The following is a 19,122-nucleotide window of genomic DNA, read 5'->3' as shown; positions in this document are numbered from 1 at the left end:
AACTGCAGCATCTTGTAGATTTAAACAGGTAATTTTCTCCTTAGCTTAATGTAACAATTAATTCAGGAAACATCTTGCCTCTTCAGAATTAAAATATTGAAACATTTGTCATGCCGTTTTTTTCCAAAAGAATTGACCAGAAAAAAGCCTTGAAAATGGGCCAAAAAAAGCCTAAAAATCGGGCCAAAAAAAGCCTAAAAAATGGGCTGAGAAAAGCCCTGAAAGTGGGCCGAAAAAAGACCTGAAAAAGGCCTTAAAAAGCCCCAAAAATGGGACGTGCGGAGGCAAAAAAAAACAAAAACAGCCGGCAGGTGGGGGGGGGGGGTTCAGCAATATTCGGTCTATAAGACGTATAGACATTTTCATCCCCTTTTGGGAGACAAAAAAGTGTGTCCAAAAAATACAGGTAAGTGGAAATATCAGTGTATTGACCATACTCATTCATCCTCATTGTAGTTTTCATCAATCATTGTGAATAAAACTTCCATAGAATAATCACTGGCCTGTTCCACATACGGTTTCCTCAGCCTGAATTATTTGTTAGATTTATATCCTGCCTTACCTCTAGGACCCAAACATTACATTCTTTTCTCAACCTTTTTGACTAACAAAACTTCCAAAATTGTACTAAGATCAATAATCTTTCAGAACGAACATTACAAAAGTTAAGATGTTCTTCTAATGCATCAGAAACTGACATTTTGAACTTCTTTAGGGATTCTCTGGTTGCTAACCTGAGTGAGTGGCTGCTGAGGAAAAGCTGGAGGTGGTGGCAGTGGCATTAGCATTTCTGCAGGAGGGGCTGGTAATTTATTCTCATCAGGTGGAGGAAAATTATTTAGCACTGATTGAGTTCCATAAATGGGAGCAGCCTTTGCAGGTGGCTGCATTATGGCACCTTGCTCATAGTAAGAGATATCCTTCGGTTCTTGTAATGTTGTCTTTTCTACTTCACTGATGTCTGCTATAAGATCAGCCATTAAAATATCTAAATCAGTATCTTCCAATGTATTCAAAGACTCTGTTACAAAAAAGGATAAACATATCAGAGATCTTCTCCAACGTTATTAAGAAACAGTACTTCCATAAACATCATTAGATAGTCTTCCAGACAGCTACAAGCAACACATATAGACTCAACGGTTCTTGGGATTCTTCTAAAATGAAGAAATATCCTTTCATTAGAGGATTTATCACATTTGAAAATATGCTAGAATAACTTGCTCATGCCTGCTCTTATAAGAAGGCATCCCTATTCGTTGCTTTTCTGATGGATTGTCTAGAACTTTCCAATTCCCAATATGAATTATTATTCCTAATGGAAACAGTAATGATTAAGCTGGAATATATATTTCAAAATGAAGGATTTATTAAGGTCTGATAACTGGGAAGGTACGAGGTAGGTTCTATGCAGTTTAACATTACCTTACATTTTAGAAAATAATTTGGTACTGAGATGGCTCAAAAATAGGTCAGATTTTTTTTCTTCCCTTCTCTCGCTTAGCATTTTGCCTGATTATAAATCTTGGAAAGCTTGCAAATATATTGAAAAAACTTCTTTTATTCTTCAGCTCTATTTTATATCTTTTTATAGTCAATGAATGTTCTAATCAAATCAATAGAAAATTTGGGGAAACATTCTGAAACTTTAATTTTTATAATGTCAGTCCCCTATATTTATCTTTTTAAGTCTAGGTAGAATTCATTGGACACAACAGACATACACTACACACAGGCCAATTAACAAATACTTTTGGAAAAGAACAAAAACAGTGTAATTTTACGCTTCTTATACTTCTAATCTGCATAGGAAAGTATGCCCAATTGATTTTTTTTTAGTACTTACCATTTAAATCTTTGAAACCAACTGCAAAATTAAATTCAGCATCAGTTGATTGTTGTTGAGGAACAGGCATGGCTTCCACTTCTAAGCTCTGATTTTAAAAAAAAGTATTAAAATTTGAAAGCCTTTATAACCTCATATAATGGGAAGCACATTTTTATTTCTATTGGCTTTTTTTTTTCTCCATAGGAAATGTATTGCTTTAGAATTATGAAAGCTACAATCTTTTTTCCAGAATATTTTCTTCAACTACAATGATCACACACACACACACACACACACACACACACACACACACACATCGGAAAGTGCATATTATAAGAAAAATAGTTTTTGAACAATGTTTTTTTTTTGTACTCTGTATGATGAACAACATAAACACATTTGAAGATAAAAATTAGCACATGAAACTTGGCTAATAATAACCCCCCCGAGTTCCTTTCTTCAACAGAACAGTGTTTATTGCAGAAATATTACACAGAGGAATGGGAGCACATAAGAATTTAAGAAAAACCATATCAGAAAATTGTCTAGCCCAGGGGTCTGCAAACTTGGCCACTTTAACCCTAGCAGACAATTCTGGGAGTTGAAGTCCACCAGACTTAAACTGGTCAAGGTTGGAGACCCCTGGTTTAGCCCACTATTCTATTCTCAAAGTGGACAACCAGATGCTCCCAAGAAACCCCAACCATATATAAAAGTGACACTTTTCTTTTCCAGCAACTAGTATTGGTACTTTCTAGATATGCTGGTATTATAATTCCCAGAATGCACATTCTCAAAGATTCTGGCTAAAGTCTCAAGAAATCTGAAACTTTAATACATTTACATTATTAATTCCTTTTTCTGACTCAGTAATCCCTTAATTTGGGCTAGAGTGCACAAAACTATTTTAACACTAAAACGCTTAATAAGTCATTAAAATATTAAAAAATATAACTTGTTATCCTGTTAATTCATTTATTTAATTTCATTATAAGTCAATGCCAACATTTAAATTCTGCCCAATCAATATAATACATTGCTTCCAAATTCCAATAATTTTTATCTTACAAAATGTTGAGCCTTTTCTTACAACCATGCTGTACTTGCCACTTACACTTAAAAAAACAGATGGATCTTCAACCATATAATCATAACCATCATCTTGACTTTTTGATCACTCCCTGAGGAAACCCCTGATGATCAAGGTTCATTGTTAAACTTAATTGAGCTTAACGTGCCATCAAGTTATTTTGAATTCCTAGTAACCATATATATTTTCTCTATGATGATCTACCCCTAACCTGGTCGTTCAGTAGTACCAATGGTGCGTTTTAGTGAGTCTTGCTGCCAGTTGTCCTCTTCTTCTCCCATAATTAGAGCCTTCTCCAGAGAGCTAGGTTTTTGCATAATGTGCCCAAAGTAGAATAATTTCTTCCCTTAATTTACCTCTCCTATAACTATCCCAGTTGATAATCATATTTACATTTTTGGATGATGAATTTCATAGTTTAATCATGTCCTACATGAAAAAGTACTTCCTTTTGGCTAGATCTGTAAAAGATGCCAACTTGCTGGAGACTTAGGTTAAATGTGTACTAAGATAAGAAAATGGGTTGAATTGAATAAGTCCCCAGTTAGGTTAACCACATATAAACATATTATGCTAACCCACCCACTGTCTAGCTTGAAATTTCTTATTATTCATCTTACAAGAGCCTTGTAAGATAGCGGAAGTAGTACCATGCTGAAACAACTACTTCTTTGGCAGGCAAACTACTTCCCTGTGCTCTGTCTGCACACAACTTATTTCATTGCACAACCCTAGCAAAATATCCAGCAATGCTAATATTCATAGGGAGAACCTGAAACTTGGAGAAGGATTCTAATGCAGCCTCTCCCACCACCGATGTGAAATGAGATTTTACAACATTGTCAGTTTTTATTGTTCTTCATGTGCTTCAAGGATCAATCACGTTTTCACAGATCTATTTTTTGTTCTGAACATTTAAAAAACCAACTATTGTTTCTGGGAGTCTTCCACTCACAGTAAATCAATCAATCCCAGCACTGACAAAAGATTTCTTTATTAAGAGCGCTTACCAAAAAGAATGGGCTAATCAGCTGCTTCCACAATTCAGGGCAGGATGGAAAATGGAAGGACAGGAGAAAAGTGGGAATAGCAGTGGAAAATGGGAGACAAGTTCCCCACAACTAGAGGGAATTAGAAATCTCCCTAAAAATACCCAGGCTGTAGAATAGGATATCCAAGGACATAGATAACCAACACAAATTCCTAGGTATATTTTGGATTGTACTGCATAGTTTACTTCTCATTTGCAAGCTAGATATAAAACAAGAAGTAGAAATATTCCAAATATGGGAAAAGCTTTGTTGAGAAGATAAAAATGTACAATTACAACTCTGTGAAAGAAAATAGCAGACACACTGGGGAAAATAGAGAAGGAAGCCTTAAAAGACAGAATAATATACAAATAAAGAAATAGAATAAAAGGGGAACTGAGGCAAAAGCCTATTCTGGCAACCACCTTATGGCTGTCTCCCTTGTTGTATTTGTGAGGGAGCAATCTCACTAATAAGGGTTTGATGGCATTTTTATGAACAGCTGATCACTACTTTAGATTCATTGGAAAGGTGATATGAAATTTAAGGCACCAAAATGGAAGAATAAAGACAGGGAAAACCCCCAAACAGATCAAAACTCTTATCTAATGCCATTTCCCATCTTGCCATTTCAAAATTGTGAATTCCAGCTAAGCCCAATTTTCCGCTTTTCCCTTACCCTCAAAATATGTGCAAGCTTCATAAGGCTATGTGCCTTATACTTATCAGAAGTCACAATGCAAAAAAGGAAGGACCCAGTGCATGTGCACATGTCTACAAGCCAACAGAGAGAGAGAGAGAGAGAGAGAGAGAGAGAGAGAGAGAGAGAGAGAGAGAGAGGGAGGGAGGGAGAGGGAGGGAGGAAGAGAAACATTTGGCTGTAAAATAAATCCTCCCATTTATAGAGGAAAGGAAAAACAAGGAACTATATTATGGTCCTGATTGACTCACCTTCTGATGGGGAGAAGGAAGAAGTAGAGCCAGGGGCTTCCAAGGATCGTAGTTCTGGAGGGAGCAATTTCAGCAGTGTTGAAGCCAATAACTCCATTCAGTTAAGATAGCCAGCTCTGTTATTCTGTTAAGTCCCTGGCTCGTCTTTCTTTTCCTCATCATCAGAAGGGCCAGAACATCAATTTTAATAAATTTACAGACATTTGCAAAATTCTGTTTTCACTTTCTCATTATAGGGTGCTAAGTGTAGATTAATAACAAAAAAGTGAATTTCAACAACTGCAGAATCAGGCTGCAGCATAACAAAACTGACAAAAGTGAACGGAATCTGAATGCACTGTAGCTGGACAGCACCAGGAGCTGTCATTGTTTCTCAACCTTGGCAACTTTTAAGATTACATGGACTTCAACTCCCAGAATTCCCAGCCAAGTCCAGACACCTTAAAGTTGCCAAGGTTGAGAAACACTGATCTATATGTATTCAGTATCATTGTTACTTGCCATGTTATTGGGATTAATTAACTAACTTGGGAGAGAAATGTAAATCAATACATGTACAAACCCCAATTTCAGCATAAAGTACTGCAGTGGGTAAGAAGGGTTGCAGATTTCCCCCCCCTTTCTATTTTGAAAGATGCGGTTGGGTGTGCAAACTAGAAAAACTTTGGTGTTTTGATTGCATTGTATTGCATTGATTTACTCCATCAATTTAAAAGCCTCATACAAGGAAAAAGTTCTAGCATAAAAGAAAGAACGTTTACAATTTAATAAATATAAAAAGCAGAAAACTGAAGAAGAAAATAGGATTATTTGGCATACTTACCTGTGTTAGCAAATCCATTTCTCCCAATAAGTCACTGAACATTTGATCTATATCTTCACAGGCTTCCTCCATCTGAAACACAAAAATGTGAAACGGGTGTCAGTATCATATTTTACTTCAACAAAGAATTTGTAAACTGTTCTATAGTGGGAAAAATGGATGTCTTTAGCATAGAATCTCAAAAAAAAAAACCTTTTCCCCAGTTTTCACTGAGGTAAACATGATTAATAATCCCCATTTTAATTAAATGTGATTGTTGACTTTATAGACAAAATATGCAATTTTCTTGCTATCAATAAAGAAATACCATTGTCTTCCATTTGTTTTCAAGGTAATCTTTTATTTAAAACTATTTGCTTAGTAATCGTTCAAATTTAAGATGATCCCTTATCCCCCGTTGCAGTTTCTCGCATTTATTTCCAGTGTTTGGCAAAAACAAAAACAAACCCATGGGGGAAAATAGATTTGCTTAACAACTGCAGCATTTGCTTAATGATCATTATAAAAATGGTTGTAACTTCAAATATGGTCATGTGATGCCTCAACCTATGGCTGCAAGCTTGATTTCAGGCTCAATTAGGAATATAAATTGAGGACTACTTGCAAACAGTTTCATTTTTACTTAGGGTGAAAAGATCTTGGGATTATTGTTATCAAGCAGAACCACTCCAATATGAGCCATCAATCATGTCATGTCCTATTTTACAAAGTGATAATTTCTATTTTCACTTTTCAGTAAAACAGAGTCCTCCAGAAATTGTTCTATCAATTCTCCAGAGATATTGGAGTGAAGAATGCCTGCTATGTGAAAAAACAGTGCAAAGTCTTCCATATTTCTTGGCTGCCATCACACAATCATCCAGATTTTCTTAGCCCAGATACCTGAGAGAAAAAGGGCTTTCAGGCACTGACTGAGGGAGAAGGGGCACGTGGGGGGAGGGCATGGACACTGCATGTGTATTGAATGGAAATATGAATGGAGGAGAGCACAGGGATACCTTGAATGAGTGAGGAGGTGAGGTATGACCTTTCCAGGACCCAGATATCTGGTGAAAAGGGGAAGAACTAAGGAAATTAGTTCTCTTCCTCTTCCTCTTCTACTGCTGCCCTCAACTGCTGTAGCCTAGATGGGGGTCAACACCTGGCCCCTCCCATCACTGGGGGTTCTATCACAGAGATTTTATTCCTTGATGCCCAAAGCACTCCAATTATGTCCCTAACTGAAGCCACAAGGAAAAAAAAAATCACACAAAGCAGCTGTTGTATGAGGTGCCTTTGTTTATTTTCTGATATATTTCAGTAATTCCTTCATGAAAAAAAAAAACTCTACATAATGTAGAATGCTAAGCAAAGCATCTTGTTTCATTTTTATCAAGGAAATAAGAAATACTGCAATAAAGAAAGGAATGGGAGGACTTCAACTACAAAGAGATTCTATTTTCAATCTAGGGCTAACTGTATAATTTCCCAGGAAAATATGCAAATTAAGAAATGCAATTTGCAAGGGTTTAGTTTGAGGAACATTTGTTTCTAAACTAATGTATCTTACTGGAAACATGCAATTTTCTCTTCTAATAGGCAAGAAACACATAGCAAATGCTTCAGAATAGCATAGCACCTAAGAAAGCATAGTTCAACCAGAATGAAGATGAAAATGATGATTGATCATGATGAAAGACTGCACCATTTATAACCCTTCTACTAACTGTATATGGAACTGAGTCAGTTTATAAAAAAAATTAAGGAGTAAGCACATCATTAAACTATTTTTCCCTCTCTATGAAAGAGAAGAGCCTTCTCTCCACCATTATCCCTGATTATTATGACGTGTCATAAAATTAGTTCTGATAGCATAATTACTGATCGGATCCAAAATTAACAATATTGTTTTACTTCATATTATATCCATTATTTTATTGAAGAACTTTACTTTTTAAATAATTTTTATTATATTTATATGCACTATATAAAATGCATTTATATGCACTAAAAACATCAAAGTGCATTTTTTGTTTAAGAACAGAAGGAAAGAAGGAAATCCTTCTTAAAAATATTTGTTTGTGGATTTGTTAAATGCCTATACTAAACAAAGTACATTTACTGCCTCTTGGGGGGGGGTATATTTCATTGTTAAATTTGTTTATTGGTTCCCTGAATGTGTTAATCAAATAAACTAAACCAATATCCCTCCCTTTCAGGCCACAAAAACAAGGATCAAATGTAATAGGAAGTTAGTGGGTGGTGGACTCCTTGGGAGAAAATGATTACATTAGATAAAATGTTTGTTTTGCCAATTTCAAATATTCATAATTTCTGTTTTATGTTTGTTTCAATCTATTTTTAATTTTGCACATCACCAGAGTCATCAGAGTTGAGTAGCTTTACAGAATTGATAAAACAGCTCTCCCGGTTAAAAAAATAAAATCGCAATGTTCAGTTTTCTGAATACTAATGAGAATAGACTATCCTTCCCAAACCTGGAACGCAAAAAACGTTTGCAATTTCCAGAAGCCAACCCTACATGCTAGCATGAAATTCTGAAACTTAGAATCATCAGATTTTGAAAGATGCAACTGATAAAGACTATCTCAGGAAGACAACATTGTGAAGCTGGCGTGGTAATGTCAAATATCTTGTTCATGCATTGTGAGAAGCCATGAAATGTTAAGTTTGTGGAATTAATGACAATTAGCTGGTTTTACACAATGTACCAGCCCAAACCAAACAAGCTACATTATGGTTTAATATGTTAACCCCACAGATGGGGTTCGCAACTTGGGTGTCCTCCTAGACTCGCGGCTGTCTTTAGAACAACATATGACGGCCGTGGCCAGGAGGACTTTTCATCAGGTTCGCCTGATTCGCCAGTTGCGTCCCTTTCTGGATCGGGACTCGTTACGCACGGTCACTCACGCCCTTGTCACCTCACGCCTGGATTATTGTAATGCTCTCTACATGGGGCTCCCCTTGAGAAGCACCCGGAGACTCCAACTGGTCCAGAATGCGGCCGCGCGGGTGGTGACGGGAGCAATGTGGCACTCTCATGTGACCCCCCTCCTGCGCGAGCTGCACTGGCTCCCGGTGGTCTTCCGGGTGCGCTTCAAGGTTTTGGTTACTACCTTTAGAGCGCTCCATGGCTCAGGACCAGGCTACTTACGAGACCGCCTCCTGCCACCAGTAGCCTCTCACCGACAAGTTCGTTCCCACAGAGAGGGGCTCCTCGGGGTGCCGTCAGCCAAACAATGTCGACTGGCGGCCCCCAGGAGAGCCTTCTCTGTGGGGGCACCTGTCATCTGGAACGAGCTCCCCCCGGAGATACGGAGGATCCAAGACCTACGCATCTTCCGCCGCGCCCTAAAAAGGTTTTTATTCCAACAGGCTGGTCTGGCCTAACTCTCCCTTTTAAATTGGCCTTTAAATTGGCTTTAAATTGGGTTTTAAATCTCTTTTAGTTAAATTGGATGTTTTAATCTTTGAACCTAATCCTAAATTATTTAATATTTTTTAATAGTTTTTAACTTTTGTATGTCTTTGTATTTATTTATGGCTGTTCACCGCCCCGAGTCCCTTGGGAGTAGGGCGGTATACAAATATGAAAAATAAATAAATAAAATAAATAAACTGAATCAGGGCTAAGAATCCATGAGAGCTAAATGCATTGTTGCTACTATGATTCATACTATTCTTCTGAAGTATCAGGAATCTGGCTAAAGCAATTAGCACTTTATCATTTCATAAGGCACAAAGAACTCCATCAGCAATAAGTAGAGATTCTATTCTAGAACAGTCTTTCTTTTCTTTTTTTCCAGACCAATTTCCACTTTTAAAAATTATGGAGGACCCCAAATATGCTTTTGTTTGTATGGGTTATGTTTATCAGTATTTGCTGGGCTAAAAATTAAAACTGATGCATTCATTGTCACTACTCATGAATGTTTAATGAGATTGTGTTAGTTTTCAACATAGGCTGGCAAATAATTTTGAGAAACACTGAGCTAGAAAGTCTTTAGACGTGCCTTCAAAATCTGAGGAGAGTCAAAAATCCAAAGGGGAAAAAGTCTATTCAACAGGAGCATTAATAATCTTATGTACAATCCATTTTTTTTCAGGTGATTCGGATATCATTTGGTCTATTAAGAATTTATGTCACATTTCCCAACAAAAGCTTTCTCAAGGCAGCAATCAGGCTGTTCTGTGATTTCGAGGACAATTTATTTAGTGTGCTCTGCAAAGAGCAGCACCATTAGCAAAATAATACAGCTTTCACAGCTTAATGGAAAGCCAGAAAATCAGGATAAATGAAACTTGGAAGGTGAGCTATACAATGTAAGAGCCACCATCAAGGACTGTTTCCAGGTATCCCGTGCCAGCAGCTATAATTGTAGGCGGGGAGATGTGGATCAGAGATCTGTGTGTCAGCTCTCTCACTCGAGTGCAAGAATTGGAAAGTCCAGGTAGAGCAAACAAGCTTATTTCAGAAGTCAAAAGTCCATGTAGATAAACCCAAGATCTAATCACCCAATTTGAATGTAGTCTCATTTCATGTAGATAAGTCCAAAATCTAATCATCCTATTTGAAGGGAGTCTCATACCAGTTTTAGGATTAATCAGGAAATCAGAAGTAACCCATGCTGAGGAAGTCAGGTCCAAGGTTGGAAAACCATCAGTCAATAGAAGTCTGATTCCCAATTCCTCTTTAATGTACTGACTCAGTCATGCCTGTTTTCCTGACTCATGACCCTGTCATATGAGAAGCCTCTCAAAATGTCTCTATTCTACTCCCTTGAGCTTTCTCTACCTGTGAAGGCTAGGACCAGCGGTGAAATCTGGCCGGATCTATCTAGCTCGCAGGAACCAGTAGCACGGGAGACTCCACCCACTTGCCAGGACATCATTATGTCTCATTTTTGACCCTCTGTGCAAGCCTAGAAGGTTCTGCACATGCGCAGAAGAGGCGCACACACTCACATTCCTGAACTGGTAGCAAAGATAAGTGCATTTCACCGCTGGCTAGGTAGGACATTTTTCCTGGTCAGGCTCTCTGTCATCTGACTGAGCCTGATGTTGTGTTTCTATAACAGGTGTTGATTCCTGATTTCTCTACATATTCAAGCTCTTTCTTCAACTGCTTGGCTCTTGAGTTGCAAGGTGAAAACCTATCATGCTTTGCTTCTTCAATTCAGATTTTGGCCTATGAGACATTGGGTTCTTCATAATCATCCTTTCTCAAAATATTTGCACAGGATGGATGGAAACATCAGTGGATACCATTCTGCCAGTGGAGAGGAAGTCATCCATATAGAGCATAACTTAGAGTGACTGAAGCAATAGTTATGCTGTTGAATGGTCCACTGCCAACAGCTGGACCACTTGAGTTTGAACCAACTGAGCTTTCTAGATTGTCTTTAGAGACAGGGCTGTGCATTATTAATGATAAAATGCAACATACTAAAAACTTGTCTACATTTGTTCTCTTTCCCTACTTTCTATTGAAGAGTTGAATTATTATTTTTTCTGCAAAATCAAACAATACAATCATAATTTATTTCCTGACATGTATTTCCATAATAGGTATGACTGCTTGACTAATGAGAATGCATAAAACTAAAGCCATTGTAAAGAGAGCTGGGACATTAATTGGTTATTTTGAGGCCTGCAGGCATACATGCTGTCGGTACAGAAAAGTTCATAGCAAATATTTTTATAATAGTCATCATTAATAATTTGATGTTTTTCAAAAGAATAGACAAGTTGGGGTCCTTTTTTCTGTTTCAACATGTTTGATTCTTGGAAACTGTTTAATAAGAAACAAAAAATTATGAAGAATTCTAAGTCTACTTCCTTTGAATTAAATTCCTTGGAAATCAGTGATCCTTCAAATTAGCACAATAATGACTTATGATAACAGAAATATTCCATGCAGCAAAACAAAACAAAAAACCTAATTGATAAAATGGTCACTATTTATTCAGCACACTGTCATTGATGTTGCTAATTAATTTTTCTTGGCCAACAGCTTTTTAACATATTTTCAGTCAACAAAATCAGCAAGTCTTAGAATAAGTAAGATAGCAGAATTAACTATTTTCTGTTGGAAAGAAAAGCTTCAGCTATGAATACATATATGCAGAGAAAGTTTGCAACATTCTAGCATGGCCCACAAGTTTCTGAATGTCATAAACGAACAACAGTGAAAGTTACAAACAATGATCTGAACATCTGAACTATTAGCAATGGCTCCTGGGTGTAGCCAAATAGCAGGACATTTGTGAAAGATACCAGTAGTTGTGTTTGAAGAGGCCAGTTTAATTTATTTTAATTTTTTTTATTTACTAGAAAATTTGCACATGGTGACTCAAGGCAGCTTACAGAGGTATAAAAACATCATATATATAAAAAAGAAAAGATAATAAATTAATATAATAGCCTCCCACCCCTCACTCTGGCGACAACACATCAAACCTACCATTTAATGGGCTCCATCCCGTTCTGGGTTCCCCAGGTCTGCTGGCAGAACCAGATCTTCAATACCTTCCGGAAGAGTATTAGAATGGGGGGCTGTCCTAATCTCTGGGGGATGATGTTTCAAGGAGAGGGAGCCACCATGGAGAAGACCATTCTTCTGGATCCCACATGGCATGGTGTATCTCCCTAGGGGATGGGACCCGCAACATTCCTTGCCTCCCCACTCTAGTGGGTCTGGTAGATGTGACCAGCAAGAGACAGTCCTTCAGCCATGAACGGCTTTAAAGGCGACAAGCAGCACCTTGAATTGTACCTGGAAGCAAATAGGTAACCAATGCAGCTCCCACAAGAGAAGTAATACATGTGCATACCGAGGTCTGTACAAAACCATGTGGGCCACTGCATTTTCATTGTATCAATGAATTTCATTGACACAAGCAAAGTTTTGTATTTAGGTGGTGGACTGATAGATTTGGCTCCAGAATGGAGATATTCCAATATGGAATATCATATTCCATATTCTGGAAAAATGATGCACCTTGCCTAGAAAATTGGTTTAGAGACTTTCAGAAAATCTTGAGATCCTTTCAACAGCATTCAATCATTCTTTTTCTCATGTGAAAAAATAAATCCTTTCTGGCCAATAGTTTTATTTTTTGGATTCAGAGATGGGTCCAGATTCTGGGTTATAAGGAATGACTGACAATCTCCTTGCACTGATGTGAGGTTGCTACTTCCGCTTGTATCATGATAGCATTTCATAGAAGTTAAGAATCATTGCCTTTAATACTTCTACAAATCTAAGTTTGGTCTTTGTTCTGATGTTTTAGTAGACTTTTTCCAATACAAATGCCATTTATTAACACTAAAGAAGGTAGAGATATCTTTGATTCATATCTTATACTCTCTCCTCTGCTTACTTACAAAAATATATAATGCAAGCATTGTTCTCCTTGCTGAATGTGTTGAGGTACCAACAGTTTTAATGCCCTTCTTTAGTAAATGTAGTATTGCCTGCAGGGGAATTCCGGGAGTTGAATCCCACACATCTTAAAGATACTGAGGTTCAAAAACACTAATTTAGCACACAGAGGCACTTTTGATTGGATTGATTTTTTTAAAAAATATTTTCTTGTGGGATAGCAGAGAGTTACTACAATCTAAATCAGGTACACAGTATGCAGTCACATTTCAGCAATTTTCCAGCAACGGTAAACTTCATGTGTGTCCTGAATTCTGAAAAGCCATGTTACCTATGAATTCTTATCAGATACAATCTAGGTGCCAAATTAAAGAAAGGTGTACAACAGCACAGTACCTAGCAATTACACCCACCTTGATAATTCTATTTTGAAAGAATTGATAGAGCTATACTATAGATATGAAATAATATGTGAAAATACAGTTCTGTCTTTCACTAATTTAAGTTATATATATATTGAACCTAGGAGACCAAGGTTTCCAATTCTAGAACATTACTGCATGAATTGGGAAACAAGGCAAAAGAAAAAAAACCCAGAAACAGAGCTTTCTCTTACATCCACTATGTTGTTTCTTATCACATAAACGGCATTGTAAAATCTTATCCTTAAACTGATGGGCTATCAGTTGTGCTTTCTGGTATCAAATCAACACATGCTCTTCACGTAGATTGGATTTATAGATATTCGTATCATCCTCCCTCCACTGTATGTTAACAAGATCTGTTATAAGAACAGACTATAAGATCTGTTCTTATAGTCAGAAAGATAGTTAAAGTGTAAATTGCCTGGTTTTCCTTGACTGTTGTAGACATGACCAACATCTTGAATTTAAATTTGATAATTTTGGACTACTGCAATGCTCTCTACATGGGGTTCCCCCTGGGTGCACCCGGAGGCTCCAGCTGGTCCAGAACACGGCCGCGCAGGGGATTATGGAAGTGACTGGGCGCTCCCATGTGACACCTCTCCTGCACGAGCTGCACTGGCTCCTGGTGGTCTTCCGGGTGCGCTTCAAGGTGTTGGTGATCACCTTTAAAGAGCTCCATGGTTTAGGGCCGGGGTATTTACGAGACCGCCTTCTGACACCAATAGCCTCCCACCGGCCAGTACGCTCGCACAGAGAGGGCCTCCTCAGGGTGCTGTCCGCCAGACAATGTCGGCTGGCGACCCCCAGGGGGAGAGCCTTCTCTGTGGCGGCGCCCGCCCTCTGGAACAACCTCCCCCCAGAGATACGTACAATACCAGACCTCCGGACTTTTTGTCGGGCCCTGAAAACTTATTTATTTCACCTAGCCGGGCTGGCTAGATCCCACTGTTTTTGGTTAAATTTAATTGATTTTAATTGGGTTGTTTTAAATTGCGGCCAAAATATTTAATTATTTTTAAACTGTTTTTAAATTTTGTATGTTCTGTTTTATTCTGGCTATTCACCACCCTGAGTCCTGCTGGAGAAGGGCGGTATACAAATTAAAACAAACAAACAAATAAATAAATAAATATTGTTCATAAGGCTAACATTATGGAATATTCTTAATTGCTCTTTCATCAGTTCTTCCATCAGAACTTTCAACTAAAAGGACAGTTTCCCTCCCCTGTGAAATGATAATGCATTAATCTTGCAATTCAGACTTTGTACTTTGAAATTTTTCAAGAGGAAGGAAGGAAAAAGACAAACAGATATAACAGCATCTTTTTACCAAATGCCAGAGTACATTTTCAGTCTGATTAAGTATCCTCCAGAGACAAAATGATTTGCATCGAAGAAGAACCACTAGAGTTGGAGAGTACTTTTGTTATAAATAGAACCACCTCTATACAGGTAGTCCTCCACTTATAACAGTTTATTTAGTGACTGTTCAAAGTAACAATGGCACTGAAAAATGTGACTTTGATGTTTCACACTTATGCAGTATCAGGGGTGAAATCCAGCAGGTTCTGATAGGTTCTGGAGATCCAGTAGCAGAAATTCTGAGCAGTTCAGAGAACCGGTAGCGAAAATTTTGAGCAGTTCAAAATCATAAAATGGGGCAAAACTCAACAAATATCTCACTTAACAACAGAAACGTCGGGCTCCATTGTGATCATAAGTTGAGGACTACCTGTACAGGCTAAAAACTCATTGTCTAGTTGGGAAGTCTAAGAAATCTAAGTTATAAACAATCAAATAATTTTCCAGATTACAAATGGCAAACTGAAACAAGCTAACTTATTTACATGTGCCACAAACCCAAAGGCCCTGCTTTACACTTCTGCTACCCAATGCATTAAAATTGCTTTTGAAAAAAATTCTTCATCTGAACAACTGTCATAAACTTGAGGTTTTACTATGCCATTGTAAGCTTAGCTTTTACTATAAGCCATGATTTTTCAAATGCCTGAAATATATACTACAGGTAAATTCCCAAACAAAATTATTAGAATTGCATGGTTTTCTAATTCTAATAAAATTCTAGTTCTAGTGCATAAATCAAATTATTTATCTTCTGAATGTCTTCTTACTGCCTAGAACAGGGGTGTCAAACTCAATTTCATCGAGGGCCGCATTAGGGTTATGTTTGACCTTGGGATCCCCCGGGATGGGTGTGGCCAGCTCGACATCACTTGTATGATCAAATGTCACTTTTGCAAATAGTTTGTTTTGCTAGCAATCTGCCAGCAAAAACTGAGGTTGGAAGGGCTGCATGCGTCCCTCCTGGACTCCGTTTTTGACTGCGATGGCCTCCTGCAGCCCTCTGCCAGAGAAAACGAAGCTCCATTATTTTCCTCACGTGCTCAGTTACCGCAGGCAGAGGCACCGCAGGCCAGTACTTCGCTGTTTCCAGGGCGGGCCTGGGGGCCAGATCTAAGCACCCTGTGAGCCGATCTGGCCCGCGGGCCTTGATTTGATACACCTGGCCTAGAAATACAATGCAGGCTGCAGACTCACACAAGCTAATCCTCTAAAAGCATACATATAGCAAACATCCCATTTCACACCTTATCGTGAGTGTACATTAAGTCACACACTTTCTTTATGAACAAAGACTCCAAGTGTTCGTAAGTACACAGGAAGCTAAAATTGGTATGTACAGCTTTCCTCCTTAATTACACTTCTATACCTATAAAAAATAATTTGCTGGTTGCACCAATGAAAGTTATCACATTTATAGAACACGTAATTTTACTACTAGTATAGTCCTAGGATATTTTCAGGTGCGGGATAACACGAATTTAAAAAATGAATTTTACAATGGAGACTAGGCACAGAAAACGAAGCAGAGGGGATTTGGGAACTTTTTTTCCTTTAAACTAATTTGTTCTTACCGTCTTCCTTCTTCTTCCAAGAAGTGCAGTAGGTATGGCAGTGATGTGTGGCATTTTCAAGCACTTCATTAAGCTTATTGTATCCTTAACACATTGATTTTATTTCCTAAAATTGCTATTTTGCTTCTGAATTTCATTGTTTTAATACTTGGGGATTCTGGGATGTGGCTGCAAAATTTACCTCTACTCCAAAGCTCCTTGTTAATAGATTAATTCTGAAAAATGAGTGAAAACTGAACAAAAAAGAACTGTGAACATTTCCTCTAAATACAGCCTGTAATAAACTAAATAAACCTGTAATAAATATATTTCCATATAACATACGGTATAAAATACACGTAGTCCTCGAATTATGACAATCGAGGCCAAGATTTCCATGCTAAGCAAGGCAGTTCTTAATTGAGTTTTGTCCCATTTCATGATTTATTTTTTTTTGCCACAGTTAAGTGAAACATTGCAGTTAAGTTAGTGGCAAGGTTGTTAAGTGAATCTATCTTCCCCATTGACTCTGCTCTTCAAAAGGTCGCAAAAAGTGATCAAATAACTCAGGGGCACTGCAATCATCATAAATACATACCAGTTGCTGAGCATCTGAATTTTTATCACGTGACCACAGAAAGGCTGCAATGGTTGTAAATGTGAAAAAAATTGCTTTAAGTCACGCTTTTCAGTACTGTTGTAACTTTGAACGGTCACTAAACAAATAGTGGTAAGTTGGAGGACTACCTGTAGTTAAATCTAAATACTGCAAGTTTCTCAAATGTTTTATTCAATTACGCTAAACTGAACATTTATTTCAAGGATTTTACTTACCCAGTGCATTGTGGTATTAATTTATAATAAGATAAAAACACTTTAATAGTCAGTTTTCTTGGCATTAATCTGGTCTAACATTTCCTTCCTTCTGGATGCTTACAATAGCTCAGTTAGTTCTTGGATCAACTACGGCAGGGATGTCAAACTCGCGTTGTCATATTGTCATCACATGACATATTGCAACTTTCTCCTTTGCTAAAACAGAGGTGGGCGTGGCCAGCGCATAACGCATCTGGCCTGTGGGCCGCGCGTTTGACACTCCTGATCTATGGCCTTCCATCCAAGTACTAACGTTTAGGTTTTTTACATAAGCTAAGATTGGCCAGGCAGCAATTACAATGCCAGAAATTGAATTCTTATCTCCATTCAGTCATAAAGCTTGTATGCTCTCTTGATTGTTGGGAAAATAAATGGGAATAGGATTTCTTGTGTATCTATGGAGAAATATGTTCCAATGCTTATCAGTGCTTTTAAACTTTTTTCCTCTCAGGTCCCCTTGCTGGTAGAGACAATCCTCAAACAGCTTTTGTTTTTATGGGTTATAATTATCAGATAAAACTGATGCATCTGCGGTTACTACTGCTTTTTAGATTATATGATGGAATTTTAATATTATATTCTTTTTCAACATAAGCTGGCAAGTAATTTTGATTTTGAAGATAGGTTCTTGGTCCATGTTATGCTCCAGGACCACACTTTAAAACAGAATGATCGGTGTCATCGTGAGCCTTCTGGAAAGGTAGAACTAAAATGAATTAAATATAACGATGCATAATACTAGCAACTATGCTCTGTTGGTATGAAGGTTATTTTAAAAGTTTCACTTGGCAAACCTTCTAAAATAAGTTAAATAAGAAAGGAGTGTGCTCAAAAAATGTTTGATATTCTCAACTAAGTATGTCTGATGCTTAACCATGTCATCCTCTTGGCCTTCCAGAGGCTGGTAAAACTCAGCTTCTCCAGAGGGCATTTGAAGACTGATTATGGAACCAGGCTTATTAATATTTGTTATTTTTATTTCACCTATTAAATGTGTATTTACTGTTTTTTACTTTAATACAGGTAATCCTCAATTTACAACCACCAATGAGCCCAAAATTTCTGTTGCATTTGTTAAGTGAATTTTGTCCCATTTCACAACCTTACTTGCCATGGTTATTAAGTGAATCACTGCAGTTACCGGTATTAAGCTATCCCGTTTCCCCCAAAATAAGACATCCCCTGATAATAAGCCCAATTGGGCTTTTGAGCGCATGGCAATAAGGCCAAGTGCTTATTTCAAGGTTCAAAAAAATATAAGACAGGGTCTTATTTTCGGGGAAACACAGTAGTAACACGGTTATAAAGTGAAGCTGGCTTACCCATTGACTTTGCTTGTCAGAAAGTCACAGAAGGTGGTCACAATAACCAGAATATCATAAATTAGTTGCCAAGTGTCCAAATTTTAATCATGTGACCATGGGGAGGGATGCTGTAATAGTCATAAGTCACTTTTTTCAGTGCCTTTGTAACTTTGAACAGTCACTAAATGAATTGCTGTAAGTCGAGGACTACCTGTATCTGCAAACTGCCTAGTGCTCCTTTTACAACTGAGGCATTTCACCAATAAAAAAAAATGAAACAATGAAATAAAATAATTCTACTCTGATCTGCATTGAACTAAACACTAATGGAAAACTGTTTATTTTTTATTTCTTTTGTTTTGAACACCGAATCTCCTGAAAAGTATGTTGAATCATTACACTTCTTAAGTAGGCCCTTTTAGCATCAATTTAAAAATATGATAGCACAGTAAAAAGGAAAGAAGTCATTGGAGGGGTATGCAGAATATG

At 37.5% G+C, this 19,122-nt stretch overlaps 1 protein-coding gene across 2 annotated transcripts in view; it reads right to left on the bottom strand.

Annotated features, from left to right (window-relative positions):
- The window catches only part of APBB1IP (amyloid beta precursor protein binding family B member 1 interacting protein), a 46,901-nt gene that overhangs the window by 23,866 nt on the left and 3,913 nt on the right, over positions 1 to 19,122 (bottom strand). For both annotated transcript variants that reach the window (XM_034401915.2, XM_034401916.3), the window contains exons 2-4: positions 5,724 to 5,795; positions 1,847 to 1,934; positions 735 to 1,021 (exon numbers count right to left, since the gene is read on the bottom strand). In XM_034401915.2, coding sequence (XP_034257806.2) covers positions 735 to 1,021; positions 1,847 to 1,934; positions 5,724 to 5,795 — 447 coding nt within the window. The remainder of the gene's footprint in view (positions 1 to 734; positions 1,022 to 1,846; positions 1,935 to 5,723; positions 5,796 to 19,122) is intronic.

The sequence above is a fragment of the Pantherophis guttatus genome, chromosome 4 (genome assembly GCF_059756535.1).
Source record: "Pantherophis guttatus breed Tessera chromosome 4, ASM5975653v1, whole genome shotgun sequence".
Classification (NCBI taxonomy): domain Eukaryota; kingdom Metazoa; phylum Chordata; class Lepidosauria; order Squamata; family Colubridae; genus Pantherophis; species Pantherophis guttatus.
Note: the sequence above shows the minus strand (reverse complement) of the source record. Positions and strands in the feature narration are given on the sequence as shown.